Source organism: Synchiropus splendidus, chromosome 6 (assembly GCF_027744825.2).
Source record: "Synchiropus splendidus isolate RoL2022-P1 chromosome 6, RoL_Sspl_1.0, whole genome shotgun sequence".
NCBI lineage: Eukaryota > Metazoa > Chordata > Actinopteri > Syngnathiformes > Callionymidae > Synchiropus > Synchiropus splendidus.
Genome location: NC_071339.1, coordinates 15,277,081 through 15,304,985, shown reverse-complemented (window position 1 = coordinate 15,304,985; position 27,905 = coordinate 15,277,081). Strand labels below are relative to the sequence as shown.

The window sequence follows — 27,905 nt, the reverse complement described above, 5'->3', positions numbered from 1 at the left end:
TCTGGTCTTGCCACAACGACTAGGGATTCTACAGTGAAGTGAATGTCAGGTGTCGTGCCTGGAAACTGCAATGGCAGTAATGTATTAACGGGGATTATTTTTTGAATTATGGTGGACTGATGTGCGAGTTTGGGAACTGTTCTTTCTGTTGTTGCTACACGGACTGTTGATGTTGACGAACCAGAGTGAGCCGCGGACGGAAGCTATTTAACATTGGCACAATTTCGGATATTAAAATCAAATATGAATTCGCTTTTAACGTTATAAGTGGTAAAATAGGAGCTAAGTGAAGTGAGAGAAGAACATCAAGGAGTGTTAGCAAGGTGACCATTATGTCCAAATATGCGTTAACTATTAGCTTGTACTGGAATTCTGAATGTTAAAGCGATCTATTTTCATTATGGACTTTCACTTCAGACTGGCGCTGTTTTGATTTGGGACGACATTTGTCCTGGCTGTCACGAGCGCGCGTCAGCAGGCGTTGAGATCCGACTTCTGTGCAGTCACGGCTCCGCCTCTTCCCGCACTCTGTCCTCCACTCCCTCTCTCAAGATGGCGCAGGAGTTCGTGAAAGCGACGATCGAGGGGAACAAAGTGGTGATCTTCTCCAAACCCACCTGCTCCTTCTGCATCCGGGCCAAAGACGTGCTGTCCAAGTACAAGCTGAAGCCGGGTCGCCTGCAGATCGTGGACATCAGCGCGCGTGAAGACATGGGCAGCCTGCAGGACTACTTCCTGGAACTGACCGGAGCTCGCACGGTGCGTCTGCCCCACGCACACACACGGCCAACAGGCGCGATTTCAGAAGTGACATTTTTTATTTAGTCATTAAACACGTCTCACAAGAATGTTCCAACGATGCCAGCCTTCTTTAAAGTGCAGTGCTACTTTTCTCTTTCCAACCCGACTAGATTATTGAGGAGAACTTGAGTATATTTAGCAGCAAATTGTTGACCATAGGGTGTGGTTGTGTTCAGATATCCATTATATTATTTGTGGTGGTGAGCAGAGACAGTGCCAGACTTCCCTCTCTCCCCCTCCCCTGGGGACTGGTGAGACATCATCTCTCCTCCTCATCCCTCATCTTCTCCTGATTCTGGCTGAGTCAGAGCACTGGTTCTGACGGAGTCTCTCCTGGATGACTCAGCTTCTCTCTCGTCTCTAAGACATATCACAGCTGATGTGCGTTGGGTCACTAGAACCTCAGGTGAGAGGAGGAATCCACCTGAAGAGCTTTGTCCTCTAGCTCAGCTCTTTCTTCACCACGACCTGACTGAGGACCCCACCGATCCTCAGTGGAGATGCCATCTTGCTGCCTGCTTCCTGAAATAGACCTGATTGTGTGTGTCGTGGTGTTTCCTGCAGGTCCCGCGTGTGTTCATCGGCCAGGAGTGTGTCGGGGGAGGCAGCGACGTGGAGGCTCTGCACGCCAGCGGTAAGCTCGAGGGGATGCTGCAGGCCATCGGAGCTCTTCAGTAACTACTCCCAGGTAACGGCAGCGAGGACCGTAAATAGAAGCTCAATGACGGATGAAGAGTCTTGTCGGGACATGAATAATAAATGAAAAACAAAAGTGCCTACGGTGATCGAGCTTCAGCTGAGGGCCGTCGGGTTGTCTCCTCTAATGAGAACAGATGGGCGACACAGAAACAAGAGGTTTCCTCTGAAATGAAATACAGTGGTACCTCGGTTTTTGAACGTCCCGGAATTTGAACAAATTGGAGTTCAAACAAAAATTTCGAGATTTTTTTTTTCGGATTTCGAACGAAAATCCAGAACTCGAATGCCCCCGAAAAAATCCGGAAAACCATAACGTGCGCGGACCGATCAGCTGACCCACGACGTGCTCTGTTATTGTGTATAACGCAGCCTCTGTATGCAGACGTGTCCCGTTAGCTACATTTACTGACTGTTTCTTCTTCATATTGAGGTGTAAAACCTTTCCTGTCTCCGCACTGGACCGTGGTAGAGTGTCACAGGGGAGGTGCTGGAGCGCTCACTCCAGGGTTTGATGTCCTGTTGTCGGCTGGAGCTGGGACAGGGATGAGGCGAGTCTGGGACAGAGCGTGACTTGGTTTATGACTTTGTCACAGCCAAACTGCACAGAAGCGCACATTCAGAGCTGGACACGCACCGGGCACCTCTTCACTTCTGGAGAGACGTCACTCACTCGGCAACCCCTCCCACATGCAGCGGCCACACACATAGAGGAACAGCGCACCTGCAGCAGACACTCTACATTCACTCCTACAAAAGACTATTTTAAGGCTTGGAACGCATTATTTTTTTTCCATTCATTATAATGGGAAAAATCCATTCAGATTTTAAACAAATCACTTCTCGAACGGTCGAGAACCCAGGTTCCACTGTATTAAGAACTGACACAGCTCGACACCTCACTAGGTGGATTTCTGGACGGTTGTACATTGATTTGTTTTTTATTAGTCTAAGGTGATGTTTCCCTGTGTAGTAACCTTGAGGCTTGACCACATCGCCTCCTGTCTGATCTTCTAGATGCAAGAAGAATCTTTGAAAGTAGCTTGATATTTCCCTGCCCCTGGATATAAATGTAGTAAGTCACTGCAGCTAAAACATGAATTTAGAAACTACTTGGCGTGATAATGATACTCCATACGATGGTCAAAAACTTTAACAAGAACGATATTTGAAGCTCTTTTATAATTGTGGGTTTGGCAACTCTGAGGCCGACGTCATCGTTTACAATAGAAATGTGTTGCAGCAACACCGCCACTTGGTGTCAGTATAGACAAAAGTACAAAGAACGGCTTCAGGTAACGACACAAATTGAAATTAAAAACGAGTTAAGAACATACTATTTTGGTCGAAATTGATACTTTTAAATGTGACTGAAGCAAATCAGAACTAAATTTGGTGTTCTTCCTCTCTCTCACACACACATATATATATATCAGACAAATCACTTTTAAAACGTGTTTTTATTCCTCATCTGTACAGTCCAACATTTCTCCTCCTCTTCCGTGAGGAGAGCAGGTATCTTCTGTGGTCCAACGCTGGGCTGTAAGCCACCCGCTGTCGTCTCGCCATGAGAGGGAGAAACATTTAGAAAAATAATTGCAGCACCAGTAAATCAGATCCAAATTATGATCCAAAACTCAAGAGGAAAACGGCTCCCGGTGGAGAAGCAACGGATGAATGCTACTGATCTGTAGGAGAGCAGGATCCATGGTCCCACCTCAACCTGAGGCGCCAAGTCCTTGTTCAGGTTTCAGGTTGAAGAATATGAAGAGCATGATGGGAACAGTCTATACCAGTAGAATCCAGATTCCTTATCCCAGGTGGTGGGGGCAGCAGCATGAGCAAAGACGCCCAGACGTCCTCTCTCCAGAAGCCTCCTCAGATCTTCTTGAGGAACACAGAGTTGCTTGTGGACTGATCTAGACACCATCTACCCAGTCGGCTCCCAGATATCAGGAGCGGAAGTCTGGACCTCTTTTTAATCCAGCTGCTGCCCCCGTGACCAGACCTCAAACGTATTGGTGTCTGACAGTCACATGACAGTGGGGCTTCACCTTTCGGAGATGGGATTATTTGGTAGGCTCTCCATTCATGACGTTGCAGACCCTGCCTCCAGAGCTGAGCCAGAACCACTGAGCGAGACGGACTCTTCCAAACACAGATGTGTTTTTGAGACATTTGGTACATGATGAGTCCAAATGTCAGCAGAGGTTCATGGTCTTCGGAGCTCTGGACTGCAGTCACCCTCAAGTGGAGTGGGGCCTCCTATAGACAGTTATCGACCTCTGACCCAGGAGAAGACATGAACGCTTCAAAAATATAGTTATCCATTCCAAATGTTCTGTGTTCTTCCATTGTGAACTCTGACCTCTTGAGTCTTTCCGGTGGTCAAACAATGAGGTTTCTGTCACAGCTGATCCTGCTCTCCCTCCAGCAGACGCTGCAGCTCTTGTCCTCCTCTGGCAGCACAGTTGGTCTATGAAGTCCCACAAATGTTTATTGCCTGTGAGGGTGTGGGCTCACTGCTGTTGTCTGTGGTCCGCAGGAGCGCCTGCCGTTACATGACAGCGCAGCGCGACTTGCGCAGCTTGCGTCGCCGCTGCTGGTACTCGCTGAGCTCCTGCAGGTAACCTCTGGAGGGCCAGCGGAGCCGCTCCACCTGCTCCCGCTCCTCGTCTGCAACACACACCAGAGGCCCTTGTACAGACACTTCTGCTTCCGCTTCTGCCCGGCCCGGTTCCAATAAAAGCTGCTCTTGCTGCTCACCCATGTTTCTCCTGCCTCTTTCCCTGGTTTCAAAAATGTAGCTTTCGAATGATCACATGATCATCAGCAGGTCCAGACATGAATCTATGCTAACACTACTGACGATACACTTTTTTGAAATTTTTGTATTTGTCATTTTCATCTATTCACTAATAATTGTAATTTCCTTTTTTATTTTTATTTTCATTTATATCGTTAAAATGTGTGTCATATGCTTGACTACTGCATTTTTTTGTTTCTTTTCTATTTTTTTGTTCTACATATTTACACATTTTTATTGATTTATAATATGAATATATAAATACAATCTAGTTTTTCTCAAATAACAAAAAACGAGAAATTTACATAAATGATTAAATTGTTTATTGATTATATTACATACAATATTATCCAAATCATACTTTTAGACAATATTTAATATTGTAATTGTTTTAATAACAAATGATGTCACAAGATTTGTGTTTGTAATTCTATTTGTCATGCCTCTTGTTTCTTCATTTTTCATTTGTTTGTTTCTTTTCAATGAATGAATATTAAATTGAATTGATTTTGCTAAATAAGTTTACATTACTAGATTATTTTGCATATTTTTTTCCTAAAATATTTTAATTGTATCTACAATTACATAATCTTAATATATAATTATGTTTTATAATAGCATAATTACAGCATTATCTTTTGCATCTTGTATTTTTCACTTCCGTTGTTTTTATTATGTTAGATGTACTTTATAATTGCATATATTTTTATATTTTTTTCTTGGATTATTTAGATTTTCCGTAATAATGCTTTGCCACTAATGTGTTCATTATCATCAACAATCTCTAACTTGTGTATGCAAACAATATAATAATAATAATAATAATATAATTCTTATTATTTCATACTGAGGAAGCAAAACGAAAATAAACCCGAAGCTCTGTCTTCCAGCGACGTGCTGACTAATGAGTGAAGTTCCCGGCTCACAGACTGAAAACAGCTGTCTCTCTCTCTCTCTCAGCGCCGTGTAACCTACATACAAAACAACAACAGCTTGCGTTCAGGCGGGCAGACTGACCTGACAGTTCCAGGAAGTCGGGCTTGTGACTGAAGATCAGGTAGTTATTGGCGATGAAGTGCAGGAGCCAGACGTAGAGCTGCTCGGCGTTGTGACACTGAGAGGACGAGAGAAGACACTGTCAGAGTTGGGCTGGAGATTTCACCCTCGCCCTCCGTCCGCCCTCGTCTCCTGACCTTGGCTCGCCGCAGGAGCCGCACCACGCTGATGCCTGTGGATGCCAGCTCTCGGCTGGGCATGCTCTGCAGGTACGCACACACGCACACCTCGCACAGGTGCTGCAGCCGCTTCACCTGGTACATCTCCGCGCAGACCAGCACGGCCATGGCCTGCAGCACGCTGGCTGCAACAGAGGAAGAGCTGAGTCAGCGCGCGTCCCAGTCGCACCTCACTTCATGTTGTTCAACGTGCGACACTGACTGATGCTAAAGTTTAGAAGGACTTTTAAACAAAATGCTTCAAATCTAAATAGAAAAAAAAATGTTTACTGAAGATAAAATGGAAGGAGAGGAAAATACAATTATTTTAGTCTTAAATATGAGAAAATTATAAAGTACAATTATTAAGAATAATTAATTTACAATTCTATTTAATCTGCTCAAAACCAAATAAAATGCAAAAAAAAAAAAAAAAGAAGGAGGAAACCAATTATTTTGGTTGAGACACCAGAAATATTTTGACAAATACATGAAATCATCACTCCTCGCACTAAGATCCAATTGTTTTGTACATAACAATACAATGCACTTGGTTCCTTTATGCTTGAAAATGCTCTTCCAACTTTTAATTTTTTTTATCATTATCTTTTAAGGGTTCTACACATTGACATACACATGTGCCACAGTGCCAAATGGATGAATAAATGACAAAAGCATGAAGCGCTCAGTTCAAACCGTATGATCTTGAGTCGGATTAAGATTTGTTATTTTGGTCAGAAGAAGTTGGAGAGACGCTGCAGTCAACTTGAGATTCATAACGTCATGAAGAACCTTTTTGTTGCTCTTTCCCGCCTGTCAGAGTCCATCTTGCCGCCAAGGCAACAAACACACTCCGTCACAACGTTACGCAACGCTGAAATGTCAACAGAAATTGGGCCTGATGTCAGGCTCGACCTTCTCCAGCCTTCATCAGCTCCGCGACATGTTCCACATGTGACATCACAGCAGCAGGAACGTGAGCTGGAGGGCCTCAGTTTCAAAGAGACAGGGGGATCTCCCGCCTCTCCTGGAGTTAGCTCGCTGTCCAACACAACACTCCCGTACACATCTATTTCCTCTTTGCTGGTCTTAACTCCTAAAGATATATCACAATAAAACAAAAATATATATTTCTTTCATTCATACTTTTTTTTTTTAGATGTTATGACAAATTACATCATGATTTAATGGTATGGTGGTATTGAATTATTTATTTCCTCCCTCCAAGGTTGGGACCATATTTCATCATAGTTGTTTGGGATGGTTCATTATAATTCTAATTTTACCTGTATGTAGTAGTGATTTCACAGAACTGCTCACTTCCACCCACAGTGGTATTTTCTCACCCAATATTATTGCCCACCATGTAATTCATCGATATCATTTGTATTTACTCAGATCAACTGCAATGAACTCAACCGGACAGCAGGGTGCAGTGGTGTAACGGAGCTCCTTCATAAACACACACAGAGAAGAAGAAGAGGCCAGCAGCGACAACCCTTCTGATGATGGAGGAAACTTTCGAGACATGTTTCATCACAAGTCACACTAAACTGGTTTATATGGTTGTGCGTGGTTTAATGCCCAATGAAAATCAATGGAGCGTGTTCAGAATGTTTGTAAATCCAAATGAACCCATAAAACAACACCAGAATCTACCACTTCTCAGTTAGTTTGTTCTCAGCCAACCTTACAAGAGGCATTGCATTTTGTCGTTGTGTTGCCAAACAGAGCCCTGATATATGTGTTGTAAGGTGAAGTGAAAGAAAAGTAAGATCCATGAAAACCAGTACATCAGAGCGTCACTTGTTACACCAGCACTAGTGACGACACGCAAGGTCCATCTTGTTGAGCACTTCATCTCTTTTTAATTCACGCTCTGTGCCAGCGAGACCCCTGACAATGGTTGATGGGACGCGTTGTCTGGGCCTGAGCGAGGCCTTGAGGAAAATACTGCAGTGTTTTTATTTATTTTGGCAGATGCTTCTACTGTAATGAAAGAATACATCAGTGTCGCTCTAAATGATAATCATAAGATGTTTAGCCAGAAAAATCTGGGCTGAGTCAGCACTGAATAGAACAGACTGACGGAGAGAGACGGAGCAGGTGAAGAGAAGAGTGCAGCCGGGTGGAGACGACTGTGATGTCAGAGCTTCACAGGACAGCTCACTGCTGTGATGGATGTTTAGGGACTCAGGAGTCAGAGATGAAGATACTGAGGTGCCGTTGGGAGAGGGGAGGAGATCAGAAATGAGTCAGTCAGAGGGACGTGGCGAGAAGTTTGGAGGCAAAGATAGGTTTAAAAATGTGGATAGGAGAGACAGAGTTGGACCAAGGATGTTGGAGAGGAGGACTACAGTGAAGTTCAGGGTGCACAATGAAGGTGCTCCTCACCGGGACAACAAGAGTCTGTGTAGAGATACTCCAGGAAGGACAGGAACGTGTCTGAGGAAACACCATGGATGGGAACCACTCGACTGCGGGCCTCTGCGTACTTCCCACTGAACATGGCAGCCATGACGTCGCAGCGGGCCACAAGCACTGCTCTGTGTGCCGGCAACACACTCCCTGCAACACACAACAATCACTGTATCCACTGTAGCGTCCAGAAAAGAAGCAAATTCAACACCAAACAACAAGTATTTTTTGTTTTGTGTCTTTAAGTTCAGGGTATTGCCTTCACTTTTCTTTTTATTATTATGTTTCTAGAGTGTGTGTGTGCGTGTGCACATCCAGGAGTTTTAATGTTCCCAGAGGGTTTTCAGTAAAAAAGTGAATTTATTTGCAGCCAAACGTGATTAAATGGTTCTAACCAGACAGAACGTGAGTGAGCGCTCCACTGTCTGGATGTAAACGCATGACTGTCGGGAGGAGGACGCTCCGTGTTGAGCCCCTGCAGGAGTGGAAAATCATTGGAGGAGAGCGAGATGGAAAAAGAAGGCGGTATTTAATCTTATTTTGTGAGCGAGTGGACGACTGGCGCTGGCACTGACAGTCAGTCAAGTCTAATCTAGAGTGACCTTCCTGGGCAGCATGTGTTCCCTCTGTCAGGACCTACCTTGAACCATGAAGATGACATCCGAGTAAAGAGGGGAATTAAAGAGGTTGACAAGTGTCAGGGGGCCGAGCTGAGCCGCCCGCACGCTGGGTGTGTCTCTGGGGCCCTGTGCGGAGAGAAGAAGGCCACGCTGGATTAACACCTCTGCAGCAGTCAGTTGCAGGAGCATTGCTATTCCCTGCATTCACTCCACGTCCCCAGTGGAATACAAATCTCCCTCCGCCTCCGTCCCAAACACCGCTGAACTGCACCGCCAAGAACGACACGATGGCTCACTCATGAGGAGAAGGTCTCACCATGTACAGGAGCTCTGACTCTCAGGTGGGCCTACTTCGATCCAGCAGATGACCACATCAATAGCCATCGTCCACAGCTCATCTGAGGTCGCAGGGGCAGCAGCTGGAGCCATGAGCCATTCGTCTCTCCAGAAACCTCCTCCTCTTACGAGTGAAGCTGAAGGGATCATCTTGCCAGCATGGCCAAGGTCTGCCCTGGGGGCCTCCTCCCAGTCGGACCTACTTACTAACTTACTTAGAGAACCTCACCAAGGAGGTGTCCAAAAAAACACCTGAGCTACGTCAACTGGCTTCTCAGGTAGGAGCAGCAGCTCGACTTTATTGTGTCTCTCCATTGAGGATCTTGTTCTTCTCTTCTCTCACAGGTGAGGACCATAGAGCGTCTGCTGAATTCAGAACTTGGACTTCTCTTTCTTCACCACTTCAGACTGATGCAAGCACGTACAGTTGAAAACACTGCACTGATCCGTCTGTCCATCCTTCCCTCAGTCGTGAACAGGAGGACCTCTTCCACCCAGGGAAGAATCTCTCTCCTCCAACCTGGACTGGATATTCCACCCTTTTCTGATGGAGACCCTGAGGCTCCCAGGATTAGAGGCTATGCTTCGCTTTCAAATCTTCCCAGCGATAATCCAAGGAGGCCAGCAGCACCATCTCCACAAGGCAGAGATAAGACCCACCAAACCAAAGACCCTCTCAACCCTGACTGTGCAAGAAAATGTGGATGACAAACTCACTGTAGAGCCGTGTCTCTTCAGTGGCTCCAGGGCACAGCAGTGACGTTGCTTCCTGGTTGTGTGCTCAGACAGAGACACTGAGTGTGACAGGTGACACGATAAGAACCTGCCACTGATGACACCTCGACTCCCCACAGATGTTACAGCCTGTAATGGAGAATCGATTGCCCTAACTGGGTTGAGAAGACGTTATTGATTCGTGTCCTGGAAAACTGCTGTTTCGCGAGCCAAAGATGAAGTGCTGATGCACGTAGAGAAGCTCCGGCTCATTCACACACGAGGGGTGGACGTTAGTCACCAAAGACCAAACAGGCTGAGACCACTTGCTTCTCTGTGGATGACACAAGATCCTGCCCAGGTGGAGGATCCCGTCTAGGACAGGATCGATGTACGCATGTATGTGTGGTGAAGAAAGAGCTGAGCCAGAAGACAAAGCTCTCCTCTGACCAGAGGATTTTCCTGCATACCTGTGGCCATCAGCTTTGGAGTGACCCAAAGAACAAGGCTGTCTCTTGGAGAAAGAAAGGAGAGCCTCAGAGTAGAACCTTCACCTTCACTAAGATTAGCCAGAGTTTCTGGAGAGTCTGGGCCTCTTTGCTCCAGCTGCTGCCCCCACGACCCAACACTAGTTAAGCGGTGGAAGATGGCTAGACTTCTGATGTGTCCATTATCACATATGCGATGATACAAATAAATGGTCTGTCTAACACGCATCTTAAAACCACCTACACAGGTCATGTCACATGTCCACTGCTATTCATCTTAAGTCAGCAGAAGAAATCAGAAGAATTCACTCATAACTTTTTTTAGGGTGAGCATAGTAATCTCTCATGCCAGCTTTCCACAAGATCTGAGAGGTGTGACAGGATGCTCCAGACGCTCACCCGCTCTCGGCCGATGAGTGACCGTATGCGGTCCATCAGCTGAGCCACAGCCAGCGAGTTCTTGAGCTTCTCTTCCAGCGCCTCCTGGAGGTGTTCCCACTCCCACGCTCCTAAAAAGAGACAAAGGACGATTCACAAGTTGCACAACAGCCGGGTGAGACACGCGGGGCTGACAGAGGAGTTTATTTTTGTCATCTGCAGTTGGTTCTCAGGACATCACACTGAGGCGCCACAAATCACAGATTCACCACTGAGTCTCTCCTGGATGACTGAGCTTCACTGTCTAAGTGAGTCCAAACAAAGGAACTCTTGTTCTTTGGGACACTACACAAAGCTGGTGACCACAGGTGAGTGGAGCTTTGTCTTCTGGCTCAACTCTTTCTCCACCAGTGAAGCTCCATCTGTCCACCAGGGCACTGATCTCATCTCCAGCCTGGACATGTTATTGAATATCGACCTCTGAAGTGTCACACACGCCTCGCTCTATATGAGCTGTATTGATCCGTGCCGGCTCTTTAAATGACTGCATGAATCTTCCCCGGCCGCGGAGACGTTTGAGCAACATCGGTTTGAGCGGACTCCAGCAGAAGGCGTGAGACGCTTCATCACTTCACACTCTCACAGAGACAATTGTTCCAATTGAGTCACGCCTGCGCTAATAGTGTGTTTAACAGAACCGCTGACCAGCAGAACTGTGGTCACCTTGAATTGCGGGATCAAAGAAGTGATGATGTCACTGCCCCCACTTGGACCTCCAGGCAGAGTAATCACACAAGAAAGTCGTGTCATAGTCGGCCTGGTGTGACGTTGAACAGGTTCCTTGAACGCTGCTGTGACTCAGTCTACTCAGCTGCAGCCTTTGGACACACCAAGTTCAACAGCTCTGATGCTCTCTGAGCCTTTACATAAGCTGCACATCACTGCAGAGGCTCACTCCTCCTCACTCCAGGACCAAGCTGATGGATCATCGTCATCATCACCGCCTGGCCGTGATATTTTATCTGACAGTAACACAACATCAGGTCATCCATCTTTATTTTGGGGGGTCGGGAGGTTTTACTATGCGACGGTGAAACTGCTGCCAACAAAGACATCACAAACTGTCAGCAGTAAACACACTCGCATGCTCTCAAACTATCACACACAAACACATAAATGCAGATAGACACACATTAAAGAACAAAGCAGAAAACATGCACACACATTCTCTCACGCACACATGCACAAACCAACAAGCCAAGACATACGACGAAACAAGGACAAACAAAAAATGTATAGACAAAAACTGATAATACATACAAAGACACAAACATATAAACACACATACAAACAGGCAAACACACTCACATGTATGTTTTACTATTTTCTGTGAGGACCTCTTGGTGCCATAATGTTTTCCCCAGTCTCTCACCTTTGACTTGAAAACAAAATGGCAGGACTGTGAACCAAATTTGCACCCAAGCATAATAAACTACTTCACTAGTGTTTTAACCCTCTAAACCTGGCAACCTAACCTCACAGAAAGGGGACTTGTCACAAGTAAACATGGCCACACACACAGGGTTATCTGAATGTTCTGCATCCATTCCCAGCAGAGTAACAGCAGAGTATTGAAGTCTTGGCTCCAGCTTCTCTCAGACTGCTGCTCCCACGTCTGACCTCAGATTAGCAGAGCAAAACAGACGGATGTTCGCTTGATGGACCAACATGCTGTCAGGAGCAAGGAGCTCAGCTGAGTCAGATGAGGAGTCACAGCTTTTTTTTTCCCGCCAGGAGTCCACATCTGCGCTGACGTTCCCGCACGCATGGCATCAGCTGCTCTGAATGCTTAGACGTCGCTCTCACGACGACGAGCCCCTCCTCCCCAGGGTCCTTCACAGAGACATGACGGCTCAGCACCACGTGACCCTCACCACACAGATCTCCCGCGCCCCACATCCTCGACACATCACCGTGTTGACGCGACATCTCACATCCTCAAAAACATCTTCTGATTTCTCTTAAAAGACGTCCAGCCAAGGACACGTCAGGGAGGCAAACGCTCACTGCTCCCTCCACTCTTCTCCCCCCAGCTCTCTTATTCTTATTCATACAGTCACTCGCAGTCTAAACCTATAATCTTCTTTCCTTCTCGGCTCACACTCCAGCAGCGCACACACATTCGCCGCCCGTCTCAAGTGCGTTTGTGGAATCGAACCATCAGTGGGGCTCACGTTAGCGGCAGTGAATCAGACGTGAGCACCGCGCCTGCCACGAGGAGTCACGCTCGACGCGCAGCGGCGCAGATGCAAGCTCCTCAACCAAAGTCAGAGCGCGCCTGGTCACGTGCAGATGAAACGGTCAGGGGTCGCTTCGCAGAGCAAATTCAATCGAAAACAACTGTTGCTCCAAGGTCAATGGTGAAGGTCAAATCTGAGACCTCAGACGATGCAGAATGAGATCAGGGTGTAAACAAGCCATAATGAGTGATGATGAATGCTTCTAGACAATGGGACAAAGAGAAGAAATGTTTCTGAGACACTGTGGAAATTCTAATTTTGGAACGTCCTTGACTGAGATGAGCAACGGTGCAGCCCAGATTATTGATGAATGTTGTTCTTCTCATTTTGTTGTCGTCTTTCCCTTTTAATCATCTTCCTTCAGACGCACTGATCAGTGGTCTCCACAGCACGTCCTCCACCTTCGCCAGTTTTCATCCTCCTCCATTAACCTCACTGTAGTCCACTCCATCATCATCATCTCCAACCTTCTCCAAACCAACTTTGCCTCCAAACTGTCTGCTGCAGGTGCGCTGTTCGTCTATGTGTGTGGCCGCTGCATGTGGGAGGGGTTGCCGAGTGAGTGACGTCTCTCCAGAAGCGAAGAGGTGCCCGGTGCGTGTCCAGCTCTGAATGTGCGCTTCTGTGCAGTTTGGCTGTGACAAAGTCATGAACCAAGTCACGCTCTGTCCCAGACTCGCCTCATCCCTGTCCCAGCTCCAGCCGACAACAGGACATCAAACCCTGGAGTGCACGCTCCAGCACCTCCCCTGTGACACTCTACCACGGTCCAGTGCGGAGACAGGAAAGGTTTTACACCTCAATATGAAGAAGAAACAGTCAGTGAATGTAGCTAACGGGACACGTCTGCATACAGAGGCTGCGTTATACACAATAACAGAGCGCGTCGTGGGTCGGCTTTTTTCGGGGGCATTCGAGTTCTGGATTTTCGTTCGAAATCCGAAAAAAATAAATCTCGAAATTTTTGTTCGAACTCCGATTTGTTCGAAGTGCGGGACGTTCAAAAACCGAGGTACCACTGTAGTACGTTTTTCATCATGAATTACTTTGTATAAAAAGTCCTTATTTTAATGGGGAGCATTTCTCTTCCCCCAAAATAAATATGTATTTTTTTTAAATACATTGAAATAAAGCATCATTAGGTATAGTGTATATAGTGGCACAGTGGACCAGTGTATCATGAAGGAACTGACCTAAAGGAACTGAGTGGCCAACACCAATGGTTTCGAATTTACCAGGCTGCCTGCCTTGTTTTTGCACTCTCCTCCATGTGCCGTCGTTTCACCCTCACAGACGTGTCCTACTGAGACATATTTGACATACCCTGTTTGAGTACTTACATCTATTATGCTACAGACTTCATGTATTTAAAAAGGAAATAAAAATAACTTCCAAATTTCCCAAAACGTAGGCCCAGGCAGCCGATTCATTCTGCGCACCCGCTGCTCCAACCAATCCGAGAGCAAGGTCAGAAGTGCAGGAGACTCCACAGTTGATCAGCTCAGTTTAAGACCTGATTTCAAATCCCTTATTAGTCACTGCAGGAGATGTTTCTCATTTGACATCAACGCTGTGGAGTCTTTAGTCAGGAAGTGTGGTCTGTCAGTTATTTACCGAGAGATCTAGTGGTACACGACAGACATAATCCCACTAATCGCGCGGGATAATAAGAGAGAGAGATTATTAGAGAACACTGACGAAGCCATTGTAAAGTCATCATCCGGACTCGGGAGGATTCTGATCTCCACTTGGCGCCGCCTGTGGTCACGCCGCCAGGAAGTTTGGAACGTTAAACTTGGAAAACCTGCAGTCTGCTGTGTGCCGCCCTTCTGTGTGGGACAGCACAATGATAAAGCCTGTTTGGCGTTTACAGAACAAAAGTCACATGAGTCTGCAAACTTCTACACACATTAACCTCTTCATGTTTCAGCCTTCCTCTGTCTACAGAGTCAGCTCCAGTGGAGTGACCCCTTCACTCGAGAACCACTGCTCCACACCTGCTCTAGCCAAATCAGGCAGCGACTCTAGACAATGGAGCAGAGGTTCTGGCCGACCCTGGAAACAAAGTTGGACGACTCAACCGACTGACCCGTCCACCTCACAGAAATTGTGCCACGCTGCAGCCAGGAAACACATCTATTTGATTGTCTTTTCTGTAAATCTACAATTGTCTCGAGGGGGAACCTTCTTCTGGATCAGGCCAGCCATTTAAACTGACCGGTCCACCATGAGGGGCCTTTCTCAGGAAACCAACCAAGAACCTCAAGTCACCACACGTCTCCAAAGAACTCAGGAAGCAAGTCCTTGCCAGCCCAACTCCATCCTACAGTGTAGATTTTTCTTCACGTCAGGAACAAGTCAAGATGGAGGGACAGCATGGTAGAAAAATCCAGAGCGCCCCCAACTGGGGCGACGGTTAGTCTTGACAAAGCACACGCCAACATCTTAACAGTGGTGGCTTCAGAAAGACAACAGCAATGAACCGAGTCACTCTTTTGTTCTCCAGCTCACTCGGCAACCTGCCTCATTGCACCAACTGAATTTCAGCGCTTTGTCTTGTTGGTTATTGTTGCACAGCTTCCATTGTCTTGTGTGCACGTGTGTCGCTGCAATCTTACCTCTATAGATGAACATCAGCGTCTCCCACAGACACATGCACAGCAGGGGGTCCTTCACCACCAGGCGAGACAGCCTGCCCGTCATGTGACCCTCTGATCTTGGGAGGTCATCGATGATCCCACCGTCCCACGTGGAGAGCAGCGAGTGCGGACCCCCGTCCCGCTCTCTGCAGGCACAGCGAGACTGCGGACGCTCCCTGAGAAAGCAAACAGCAGTTTGACTTTTCTTCAATGTTGTCAAATGTATTATTCAAAATGTATTTTCTGTGTGCATCAGACTGCCTCAGCATCTGACATTGTTGGGATGTTGCAACTGCCTTTTCTGATTTAATTTTTTTTAACATCAAATTTGTTCACTATTTGTGAAAAATTCCCAGATTAATGCTCAAAATTTCAATGAAAAAAAGAGTAAATTCAGGACATAAATAGTTCAACCTTGCATGAACATCAAAGTCTGCTGAGTTAGATCTGCGTCCACAGTGAGGGCGCTTTCACACTGCGGGTTCTGTCTCGAGACAACGCTCTGCAGATGCAGCAGCAGACCTACCTGGTTTTGGGACCCAAGAGCAGCTGCCTGAAGTACGGACTGACGGCACACAGCACAGCTGCGTGAGCCCAGCCCAGCTCTTTCCCAGAGTCCCCCGAGTAAAAAGCCACGTCTGCAAACTGCACGCCACGCTCCAGCAGCCACTGCATGTCCTGAGAGAAGCTCGACTCTTCGACCCGGATAGGAGGAAGGCGAGCTGGATGGAGGGAGAAGAAGAGGGGATTCAGTCATAAGAAACAACAACCTGGCTCTGGAAGAGTCATGTAAATGTGCTTGGTGTCTTATTCAGGAGTGGACAGATGAAGATGGACAAATGGATCAAAGCAACGTCTTTGCTTCGCTGTGAAGAAAGAGCTGAGCCAGAAGACAAAGCTCTGGTGGATTTCTCCTCTCACAGAAGAACAAAGAGCAAGATGTGCCAGAGACCAGGAGAGGAGCTTAGTCATCTGGGAGAGACTTAAAGACCTCCACATCAGAAGAAGCCATTGAAGACGTCTTCTGGACCATGGAGGTGTTCATCTGGGAGGAGGCCCTGGGGCAGACCCAGGATACTCTGGTCTCTCAGTTGAACACCTCAGCCTTCACCCAGGACCTGGAGGAGGGCTCTGTTGGGAGGGATGTCTTCCCTCGATTTGAAGCTATTTCAACTTCATATTTCTGAAGATTCTCAAAGTCGCTCTGGGCCAGTCGTTGTTTTCAAACAGCACACAGACAAGAATAGATCAAAGTCGAACATCCGCAAACAATTTTGGCTTGAACCAGAGAAACAAGTGATCTACAGACTCACCAGGCTTGGGTTAACAGCTGAACTATCGGAGGATGAGTTCCTCCGCTCACACTCAGAGATTGTCAACCTCAGCTGCTTCATACGAAATTAATCTTCTCGTAAAAGCCTTCACGAGCCGCCGGTGTGATAAATCCCAAATCCCTCTCTCTTGGACGCTCCGCTCCTCACCAGCGCTTCGTTTGGCTCCGAGAAATCTGCTGTCGCTAAATATTTAATGTCGCTACATCACAAGTAAGTGGTGCTGGACCAGAACCAAGACTCTGATTTGGGCAACAGATCGTCAGTCAGACGCTGCAGCACTGCCTTCAGAAGAACCAGTTCCAGGTCAGAGCTTCTGATGTGGACTCAGTCGGACGGATTATCTCCCACTGACTTCTGACTCTGAAACATTCGTGTGAGAAGAGGAGAGGTAGAGCAGCAGAAATACTCCATGACTTTAATGCTCTATCCTTTTAAGAGTCTAAATGTGGGCCTCTGAAACAGATTCTACTCACTATGAATGTTACTCTCCCAATCAGGTGTTTCCACAGGAAGGACTGCACCTTCATGCTACATCATGAACCTCTTCCTCATCTCCATAGTTGGTCCAACTCTGCCTCTCCTCTCCTCAAACCATCTGTCCTTCCTAACTTCTCCACATGTCCCTCTCATGGACTCATTTTCTGAGCCACTCAGTATCGTAGGACCAAGTGGCTGCCAGAAACAGTTGCATCAGTAAATCCAAAGAAACATTATTACACAGTATTTTATGTGAGGAAAAGAGGGGTTCAAGTGAAGACTTTCTAAGAAGAACATCAAGCAGCTATGAGTCTGGAAGAGGTCTTGACAGCTCTCCAAAGACAAGGACCACCGAGTTTGTCTTACGGGGAAGAGACTCACAAAATGGCAGGAGTAAAAAACACAGGGCCCTCGAGAACTAGCATGTGAAGCTGTGAAGAATGACATGCTTGTTCTATTTCAAGTCTCACTTCCAGTTTGGTTGTCTGACGGGCCAACCTGGTCGGTGCTGAGCGCTGGAGTTCGTCTTTATGAAGGAGGCTATTCAAGCCTGTATCCTGGAGGTGCACTTCTGCTTGGACAACTCTGATGACCATGTCAACAACCATCAGCTCAGGACCTTCTCATGGTCAGCACATCGAAGGAGACAGACGGCAGTCAGTCGAACAAATCTGACCGGCATCAGTGGAGGTCAGGACGCACCAAATTTTCACTTCCTTCCAACATCTACTCCAGCATTTGAGTTGCACACATGAGGACTTGAGTTGAGCAGAGTAAGCAGGTGAAATCGCCCGTCAGCCAGCCGGGTGTGAATTCTGCCGCCAGCTCATTAAGCTCAGCTTTGACCTTTGCTCCCTCTCTGATGAACGTCTCCAGCTAAATAGCTAAACTGTTTAGAAAATATTGGCTCTGTTGCCGAGAGGGAAAGGAGAAGATTGATGCGGCTCTTGATTTCGGGAAAATAGAGCGGCCTGCTGGTGCAGCTCGCTCCACCGACGTCTGGTCTCTCCCAGATCAGGGTCTTGGCATCAATGCAAATGAGCACATAAAAGATTGTTGCTCTTCCTTTTAACCTGTAAAGGCTTGTGTGCGGCAAAATGCCTCATGAACAAGCAAATGAAAGACAGTTATGAATGTTAATGAGCTTCTAACAGGTCACGCTTGAGCACAGCGAGAAACATTCGCTAATGAGCTGAAGAGTGAAATAAAAAACAAAGAAGAACAAGCAATAGTATATATATATATATAAGGGAGATATATATGTATATATATTGCTTTTTATACTTAGATTTTGTTCTGAGGAAGGTATTGCTACAGCATACACTAAGAATTTTAAAAGCGAAAACAAAAACATGCAGATGCTTAATTATTTAGAAATGAATAATGATTTAAAGAAATATAACCCAGAAGGAAGAAAGAAAACATGTAGCTGTACTCAATGTGTCAAAATTCAAAAGCGAATATTAAAGTGATTATGAGGAGGGAAAAAGGTGAGAGGAAATATAATCACAGATCATTCCAGTAGTTGAATAACAATCTGTCGTCTGCTCATCACTTAGGGTCAAAAAGACAAAGACTGTCTTGAGTCACTACGGGACTTAAATGGTCCAGTCCAGGAAATCAATGGGGCAAATAAAAGAGACTCGCTCTTTGTCTCGCGCCCACTTTCCAGTCAGAACAGGGCTTATTGATCGGCTCAAAAACACAGTGCTCAGCTCTTGAAACGCTCGAGTGAGCGCACACAGAGGACACACTCGCACAGCCCATTTGCTTAAGACCCCAAAAATGGAGTCACGACTTGCTCACAATCTCAAGCATAAAGGAGTGCGGAGCGGAAGCTAGGTCTGGTATCACAGGTCACCTCTGACCTGGCTGTTCCAGATGAGGCGGCCGCAGGTCGTTGACTTTGTTCCCTCGTCTCTTCTCCGGTCTCTCTTTGGCTTTGTGCTTCAGACACTGAATCATGAAGTACTCCAGCTGGAAGACACACAACTCTCATTCAGAATCTGCACACATCAGAAGCGTCATCATCCTATTTCTGTTCCAGAGGTCACCCGACGATCGACTCCTGACTCGTCTCATCCTGGCACAGCAACCGTGGCCTTCCAGCCACCGCCATCCCATTTAGCCCAAACCTGAATAGACTCCATCACTTTTCTTGGCAGGCTGAGGCTTTTCATTGGCATCAATCACTTAACCCTCTTCTGATGCCTCTCCGCTGTCAGGTTTGGCAGATGGATTGTTGCATTTATAATCCCTAAAAATGTCTGCCAGTGTTACTTAATACAGCGAGTGTGTAGCGGTTTGTCAGGAAACCTCTGGTCTTCATTCACTTTTGAGAAATGGATCAACTCCATCATTCTTTTAGCTTTTGTTTTCATTTCACAAACGGATTTTCATCATAAGATTCTTTTGTTATTTTCCACGTCAGTCATGTTTTTATTTTAAATTTAATAGCAATTGTGATTGCAGTGTTAACCTCTCAGCACTTGTCTCATGAGCAGAGAAAAGTGTTTTAAAAAATCAATAATATCACTCAACATTATTCATATACTAATCTAAGTATTATCTATTTCTCAGTCAAGCTGGACCATTTCTTCCCTGTTAAACATACATTCCATTTAAGAAACTGGAATTGTTACCAGGTCTTGATGTTGTGGAAAATGTGGAGAAGTCATGAAATTCCAACCACTTATTCACACTTTTGTGTCAGTGATGTGCGAGCTTTCTCTACTCAATTTTTCGAGGGACGGGGCGACTAACCATTTCTTTCTTGCATTCATTTCTTTCATTTTCACATATCAGACATCACTAGTCGCCAGCAGAAATGCCGAGTAGCCCCAGCCCGAGGAAATAGTTTACAGACATTTACTGTGTTAAAGCTAGGTCGGGCCCTCCCCAACCTGTTTTATTCACCAGATGTATGACATGCAACTTTTTTTCAAGCATAACAAATGAAACACAACTACAACATGCTTCAACAAAATGACCATCTCGCTTGAATAAAACTTTGGAGGACAGAAAAGTGAAAGGTAATTTTGTTACAACCTCTTAATCCTAAATGTATTCATGGGCACCTGATCTTGAATCCTTCTGCATTTTCTTTCAATATTGAACAATATTGCTAATGGCTGGCAAGAACAGGCCTAAACACGCTGCCAAAATCACTGACTCAGTTCTCAGATCTAGAGTCGCCCGAGGAAGACAATTATTAGTGATGCCGTCACGCGAAAAATTGATGGGGCGGATGTAAACAAACATGGCTGACCGCCAGATCCATCTCTCTCCACGCTATTCTGACACACTACATCCTGACACTGTGTAACACATCACCAGTTACTGTTAATTCACTGTATTAATGAGCCGCTGAACAGCTACGGACTCACACACAAACATTCGCCTCCTTCAACTCCCAGTCTCCGCCCATCCAAACGCCCCTCAGCCTCTGTAAAAAAAGTGCTCACTACACACTGTAAGCCCAGAAATGAATCACGGAACAGTAAATATATTAGCCATTGTAAATTTCTTTTTTTTAACTGAAATCCTGCAGGGAGTGACTTGTGTGCCCTTTAACTGTGCCGTGTAGAAGGTTGTTTTTATTTATTATTTTTTCGGAGGAAGAGAAATCACGATGGAAAAGCTACAGTTTACAAAGAGCAGAAATATTATTATTATATATAAATATTATATTATATTGTATAAGTTGTTTGTGGTAACATGCATCAAAACTGTTTCAGTTGTTAGTGCTATGACCTCAAGTGATGCTACATGAAGCTTCATGAAGCTTTAGCCCATGAATCAAACCATTTGGATGGGAAGCCTCAAAGTCGCCTGGAGCACGATCAAAAGGCTTTGGGACATCATAAAACTGGTATCTTAGCTTCAACTTTGTCTCTACATCCTGTAGCTCGTCTACTCCTTCCCGATAAAATATCCCGGTACATTCTGAACGGCATATCCAGTCATTGTCTTCCGCTACACCTAAACCAAAAACTGTCAAACCTGTAAATCTCATGGAGCAGATACTGGTTGCACCCTGACAAGTAAGCATGACACACTATTCTCTGTTAGAGGATTTTCGCTCACCACACTTCCAAAGTAGCGTCCCACAAACACGTGGTTGAGAGAGGGCAGCTCCAGGTAGGTGGCCCCCAGGTCCCGGGACAGTTGCAGACCCTCACTGTGGGGAACACAGCTGCTCCAGTCGGACGCACACAGGGGGCATGTGCATGGGGGACCCTCGTCTGAGTGAGAGAAGACACACAACTCAGCTGCAGCTAAGCTAACAGGAGCCGCTCAATAGATGTTCCACGTTGGCACAAGCTGCAACACTTTCAGGCAACACACTTACTGGAAGTGTATGCAGCCTAGAGCACATGTGAACAACATACAGCGCGAGGAACCAAGAGAGCTCACAAATGTTCGCATCTTTCAAAGGTGCATTAACTGTACTAGTGCTGGGATGGGTACATGTAATGTCAAGACTTGTGCGTTCTGCACCACAAAACACAATTACTGAGCACACACAATCTGAGAGAAGCCTCCATGACCCTGAGTAAGGTCAAGGCTAATTGGCTTGTCGGTCATGTGACAGGATTAGATCACAAGTTTAACCCAGTGACGGGGATTGAACTCTGATGCAGTAGACGGCTTCGGATAGGTTTAACAGGTTCAGACAGGACGGGCAGCCGTCCCATGAAACACATCTCAAGATTCTTTATTGTCATTATTCCGGATCATTCTTTTGCAGGTTCTGACTCGCAACTGAGGAGAAAACATTGTAGCAGCTGGATGAGGTCCTGACTTGGTGCTGTCAGACCTCATTCCAGATAAGGCCACGCAGACTAATGAATAAGTGAACCTTGCCTTGAAACTACTTCTCCGCTCCATGAGCTTGTCTTGCTAGTGAGCGATTTTTTTTTATTTTTAGGGACAGTCACTTTTGCAGTGTGTGTTTAGTTGCCAAGCAGAAGTAAGCAAAGATCGGTATCGACCAGGAAAATGGGTGAAATCATTGCACCCGTATTTCTGAGCGTTCCGAAGGATCTGCAGCCATGTGTACATGAGGTTCTGCAGTGTGTGCAGAGAGACTGGAGAGACAGAAGCTCACAGAAAATGAGAGCGATTAGCTCGCAGCAGAAGAGAAAAGGCTTGGAGAGACAGCAAGTGTGCCGAGAGGTAAAGCTAAGAGAAGAGGCGTGATAAATTCTCCTGCAAATAACCTTCAGGCATTGGACACGTTGGTGTGTGAGCGAGCGCTACAGAGTGGCTGACAGATGATTTAGTTTTGTATTAAGGGGTAATGAAGAATGTGTTTGTGTGCCATTGAGGATTCTCTGTGAGCTCAACGGCGGTACGGAAACACTCGGAACACAGCTGCCGACAGCTTTGGGTGTCGTGAGTCGAGCAGCAGGAGGAGCCGGGAGCTTGTTGGAGCCACGAGGGGAAACAAAGGAGCTGCTCACGTAAACAAACCAAGCTCTGGCGAACAGCGACCCTCAGTCTGCTTGTCCTCGCGGCACAAGTGAGCAGCTCTCTGATCGCTGCTCCTCTGACAGCACAAAGTTGAGGAGCTAAAAATACAGAGTTAGACAGGCTTGTTTATGGGACCGGGGATGAACCCAGGTCAGTGTGTCGGCTTCCATCAGTGAGCCCAGCAGGACGTCACCGCTACAGGACTAGGAGGCACCACGAGTGTCCCTTCATCTTCGAACCCATGTCGAGATTTACAGCGTCTCTGCCAAAAGCCTGAGGCCCTGTATTCAATCATGAGATCAGATGAGTCGACTGGCTCCTGCTTTGTGAGACTGTCCTTTCCTTTCTCAGGTGTTAATTAAATACCGCATTCTTATTTACACATGTCACATCGCTGCAGGCCACAATGAACCTTCCACTGTCAGCTTTCCATGCACTCCTGTGGCTTTCTGCTCAGACAGAGGAGAGAAGATGGGAGCACCACGAGAAGCCACAGAAGAGGAGAGAAGCTTCCACAGCAGGAGTTCTAGTCGCCCGGTGAGGAAGCTCAGGATGGACAGATGGAACAGTATGAGGTGTCATTCAGTGAAGAACAAGCGGAGCCAAAAGACATAGGTCTTCCATTGACAACAACCCAACAGACAGACACTGTCGAGAACATTCTTTAGAACAACCTTCGGGGCACTGAAAGGGCTCAAAAACATTGTGAAAACGACGTCTGCTTGAGCTTGAGTTAATTCAGGTTATGTGCGATTGATCAAGATTAAAAACTGTAGTTTTTTGACAGCGCGATCAGGAATGTTGTGAGGAAAATTCCCGGACTAGTGAGGAGGATATGCTGATGACTGTCAGCTGACCTGGGACCCCAGTCGCTCCCCAGAAGAGTTGGAGGTATCACTCTGCTTCCAATTTAGTTTCCATAACTAGATCGAACTTGCCACTGAGAACCACGTCTGGATGTCAACACCTACATCTCCTGAAGGTATTTAGTCATCAAGTTTTCATTTCTCCTACTCGTCAGTATGTAGTCCTTTTGGCTAACTTCGGCAACTCGTTTCTTCAGTGTGTATGGATGTTCATACACCACCATGTGTATTTTGTTTGTGTATTTCAGAGCAGCCGGTGACAGATGATCAAAAGCCCATGCAGACTCTGTTTTGGTTTCCTCTCGCGTGTGGAATTTGGGATTATTCGTACATTTCAGTCTGGACCTTCTGGTGTCTTGGACTCCTCCCTCCTTGTGTGTTCCAACAGTGACAGGAGAAGGATTCTGGGGAGAGGGAAGTCTCCCTCTCCCCAGAAGTCAGTGGTGGTTTCATGAAGCCCATGAAACCACCACTGACCTGTGGTGGTTTCATGGGCTTCATGTGCTGCACCCATGAAACCACCACAGGTCAGTGGAAAAATCTGTCGCGATACATATTTTGTTTTTGTTTGAAGTTTTTGATTGTTACGTCCCTATGGTGTCTCCTCGATTTGATATAACTTAAGGTATCATACAAGGTAAGGTATCAAACACTGCAGACCAACTAATACTCCAGTGAGGTGAGCGACGCAGGTCAGGACATCACACACGGTCACACCAACAGCAGGAAGAGCTCCTCACCGTTCAGCCGCGCTCCCACAGCCACCAGGATGACTGGCACACCCCAGTGCCTCAGTAGCGGCCGCAGTCTCGGCGCGTATCCGTTCCTGACCTGCTGGAATGCTACCTTATCTGTGACCGAGTATTTGATAACCAGTATGTCCGCTTGCTCCAGAACCTTCCGCACACTGGCCCAGTCGCTGTCCAACAAGTCCTGGAGGAGATGAGAGCAAAGACAGCTTCACAAATGGAGCTCAGGTTGCCATCAGAAAGACTTTTTACACTGAGGTCAAACATCCCCAAACAAACACAACTGTTGGTGACATAGCAAACATTATGTCCAGTCCCATAATGCACTGCAACAGTTGAAGCACTCTCCTTAAAGACAACTCTCAGAGAGGAAACTATCTTAGACATTTAACCAATCTGAATTCAACTGTATCTTATGCAGCTTACTATTATCCCACGGTGTATATTGCACTGCAACAGTTAATCCAGCAAGAGTCAAAGATTTGAGTACATTATTTTTCCTGATTAAACAGTTTCACATAATCCAACAAAAATTAATCCCGCTCTGGGATTGAGGGTGACACCTCAGCTCCAAGGCAACCGTTATTTACCTGCAGCACTTGCTCTCACCTGACCTGCCTCACATGTTTGACTGCAGATAACCCCCCACTTCCACCCTGATTATAAATACCTCAGAGCGGCTGCTGGGACTTTCACCCCAGAGGAACCGCGAAACAGTGCAGAGAAAGAGCGGAGAAATCTGAATAAAAAGGACATGAAATTAAACTGACAATTCCGGAAGCCTGAATGTGTTGATGACAGCCGGATAAAAGGGCACTCACAGCGCTGTTGCACAATCCAAAAATCTCCATAACTGTGTATTCTGTTCAGAACAAATGATCTTTTGTCTGAAATGAAAGAAGCGAGACTGCTGTCGCTCATCTTAGAATTCAAAATTATTTTCTTGCGAATGGAGGGAGTAAAGGTAACCAGAGCTATGAACGAATCGGGCAACAGTGAGCGGTCCATCCCTACAAGTGAACTAAGCAATGTCTTAAAGACAGCCATAAGGAGGGCACTAAAACAAAGCTCCTGTTGGTCCTCACAATTGTAAAATCCTCCAAATGAACAGTGTTCAGAGCAAGTGGCTCAACAAAGCTGTCTCTCTAACAGCACTGAATTGGGGGTGTCAAGCAACACACAACACTTGCTGGTGGGGCCTTCAAAAATCCATCCTCCTGAGACATCAAGTAGTAACTATCAAGTGACTTTTGTGTGCTATGTTGAAGCTGAAGTCAGCCTTTTCAACACTTCATTGTTGTCCTTCACCGTGCGATGTTCCAAAAAGACAGTGGATAGGACACACATGGGGGGTATAGAGCGATAGTTTCCATCGCTTCTTCACTATGCTGTCACATGGTAAATATAGCACTTTATGCGGCGCCCTCACTGACAGTGCCGTAGAAGTGACCCTGTTAGAGGTTGCTTTATATACCAAGTGGCATATCGGATTATATAGAGAGAAAGCAGCGTCATCCCATGTTTAACCACAACCATCTTTCTTTCACTACTCCGTGGAAGACTGAACGTGCTTCAATTGAAAGCCTGATGCGTCAACATGCAAAGCTGAACCCTCCTGCGTCAACATGGGACCTGTCCGAAACGTGTTTCTATGGAAGTCCACAAGTGTGAAGCAGGAGTCGCTCACCCAGCTGGGACAGTCCCGGACCACCACGGTGACGTCACCGAACACTCGGGAGGTGTACTCCATGAAGGCCGGGTTGTGCAGGCTGCTCTCCAGGTCACATGGCCCCACCACGGCCCCGTGCCCCAGGTAGCTCCACAGCAGGCCGCCCTGCAGCTGCCCCTGACCGATGAGCTCGTCCCCGGAGCCCACACCTCCGGGACACTCGCTACCAAGGGCCACGATGTGAATGGACCTGCGAGCCAGACAACAGTTGGTTGAGGGTGAGCGAGCTTTGAGGAGCAGCTCTTGATCTTAATGCCCATCACTGACGTCCCCTCGCTCGGAGCATGAGAGGAGAAACCCCCCCTCGTCGCAGGACTTACATGGTGGCTGGGGTCCCGCGGCTCGGCGCTGCCGTCACGGTGCGTCCTCCGTCCAGGCTGCAGTCAGACTCGGCTTTACCGCAGTGAGCCTCCGCTCCTCTCCGCTAACAGTCCGTCTCACCGGCGGCTGGTCCCCGCGGAGCCCTGCTGCAGCTGCTGGCAGGGCTGACACTGGCTCGCATCGTCCCGGTGCGTTATTCATTCACAAGAACCCACCGCGGCTCCGACCCGGACCTGCGTCCACGATCGTGCAGGCGACGGAATGATGTGGAGGAGGAGGGAGCGAAAGAAGAAGAGGAGGAGGAGGAGAGGGCAGCAGCTCGCTCCACTGTGTTCAAAGTTACCGAGAGAGAGGGAGAAGCGCAGAGAGAGAGAGCGTGTATGGATGAGATAGAGTGAGAGAGGGAAGAGTTTGAGAGGGAGAAAAGGGGGGTGGGAAATGATAGAGCAGAGAGAGGTGAAGAGAGACAAGAGGAGTAAAACATGCGAGGAGAGTGGCAGCTGAAGAAAAGATAGTGAGAAGCCAGAAGATGATGAAAAAGCAAAGACAAATAGCAGAATGGGATGAAATGATGATCAGGTTAGGCAGCAGCAGAAGGGAGTGGGATAGGATGGACTCAAAGGATGAGAAGAGGAGGGAGAAGGAAAAGATGGGAATGGAGGTAGGAAAATTAGAAGGTGTGAAAAGTGAACAGAAGAGAGCAGGTGAGAGAGAAAGTGATCGGGGAGAGTGGTGGTGGGGGTTGATGAGGAAGAGAGAAAGGTGAGAGGTTGAAGATGGAAGGATGAAAAAGAGGTGCAAGATGGAGAGAAAAATGAAATAGAAATGGGAATAAAGAGAGGGGTGGAGGAGCAAAGTGGGGGAAATGGAAATGGAATGTGAAGTTATCGAGAAGGGGAGAGAGAGTGGCTAGAGGTGGGAGTGGAATAAAGATGGGAATGAGAATGAGAGGAGAGAAATGGGGAACGGAGTGATGATAGAGACAAGAACGGGAGGAGATGGAGTGATATATGAGGTCAACATGGGGGAGCATAAGGGAGGGAGAATAAGTGCAGAGATTGGGAAGTCAAAAAAGGAGGTTAAACAGACAGAGGAACTAGTTAAACACTGCTGAGGAAGACTGTAGGAAGAAGCAAAGAAAGAGGCGTCTGCTCAGGAAAAGTGAGACAGATGAAAAGAATGAGATATGGGAAAAGGGAAATGAAGAAAGGATGGTATGAGAGGAGAGAAAGATGAAGGAGGTGGAGAAAGGTGGAGGGAGACGAGTAGGAGAGTCTCTTTTGTTGTGTCGGTGAGTCTCCACACACCAGCTGAGTCTCGTCCTCACTGGAGCTGATCACGAGCTACAACAGAACCTGCCATGGTGTGTTTTCAGGGAAAAAGTTAGACTGAGATCTCAACATCAGAAGAGGAGGATTCCGCAACGGTGGAGATGTGTAATCGAACTGCAGCCCTCCCATCTCTGCCTCACAAAGACTGGACTCGTTCACATGGATGAGCACAGAGCCGGGGGATGGGGGCGGGGGGCAGTGTGACACCACAGG

General features: G+C 46.8%; 2 protein-coding genes across 3 annotated transcripts; one reads left to right on the top strand and one right to left on the bottom strand.

The window, feature by feature from the left end:
• Positions 1-189: 189 nt before the first annotated feature.
• Positions 190-4,705, top strand: glrx (glutaredoxin (thioltransferase)). The gene is made up of 3 exons (XM_053868068.1): positions 190-759; positions 1,366-1,489; positions 4,043-4,705. The coding sequence occupies exons 1-2, from the start codon at positions 553-555 to the stop codon at positions 1,477-1,479; spliced, it is 321 nt and encodes a 106-aa protein (XP_053724043.1). The 5' UTR covers positions 190-552; the 3' UTR covers positions 1,480-1,489; positions 4,043-4,705.
• On the bottom strand, positions 2,120-26,958 carry rhobtb3 (Rho related BTB domain containing 3). 2 transcript variants are annotated; one of them, XM_053868066.1, is made up of 13 exons: positions 26,361-26,955; positions 25,999-26,230; positions 24,303-24,495; positions 21,308-21,465; positions 19,090-19,198; positions 15,937-16,132; positions 15,390-15,586; positions 10,493-10,602; positions 8,576-8,681; positions 7,912-8,085; positions 5,497-5,663; positions 5,321-5,417; positions 2,120-4,173 (listed from the first exon to the last, which is right to left on the bottom strand). In XM_053868066.1, coding segments are annotated over exons 1-13 (1,860 nt in total). In that variant the 5' UTR covers positions 26,363-26,955; the 3' UTR covers positions 2,120-4,054. The 2 variants fall into 2 exon arrangements, with proteins under 2 accessions (XP_053724041.1, XP_053724042.1); XM_053868067.1 differs by lacking the exons at positions 2,120-4,173; positions 5,321-5,417; positions 5,497-5,663 and adding an exon at positions 5,701-7,732 and having other exon boundaries at positions 26,361-26,958.
• Positions 26,959-27,905: the final 947 nt, after the last annotated feature.

Coding starts and splice junctions, on each gene's coding strand:
- glrx (XM_053868068.1), top strand. CDS start 553: ATGGCGCAGGAGTTCGTGAAAGCGACGATCGAGGGGAACAAAGTGGTG. Junction 760..1,365: donor AACTGACCGGAGCTCGCACG/GTGCGTCTGCCC, acceptor TGTTTCCTGCAG/GTCCCGCGTGTGTTCATCGG.
- rhobtb3 (XM_053868066.1), bottom strand. Junction 21,466..24,302: donor TGTGGGAGCGCGGCTGAACG/GTGAGGAGCTCT, acceptor TCTCTCACTCAG/ACGAGGGTCCCCCATGCACA. Junction 16,133..19,089: donor GCCTCATCTGGAACAGCCAG/GTCAGAGGTGAC, acceptor CCCTCCATCCAG/CTCGCCTTCCTCCTATCCGG.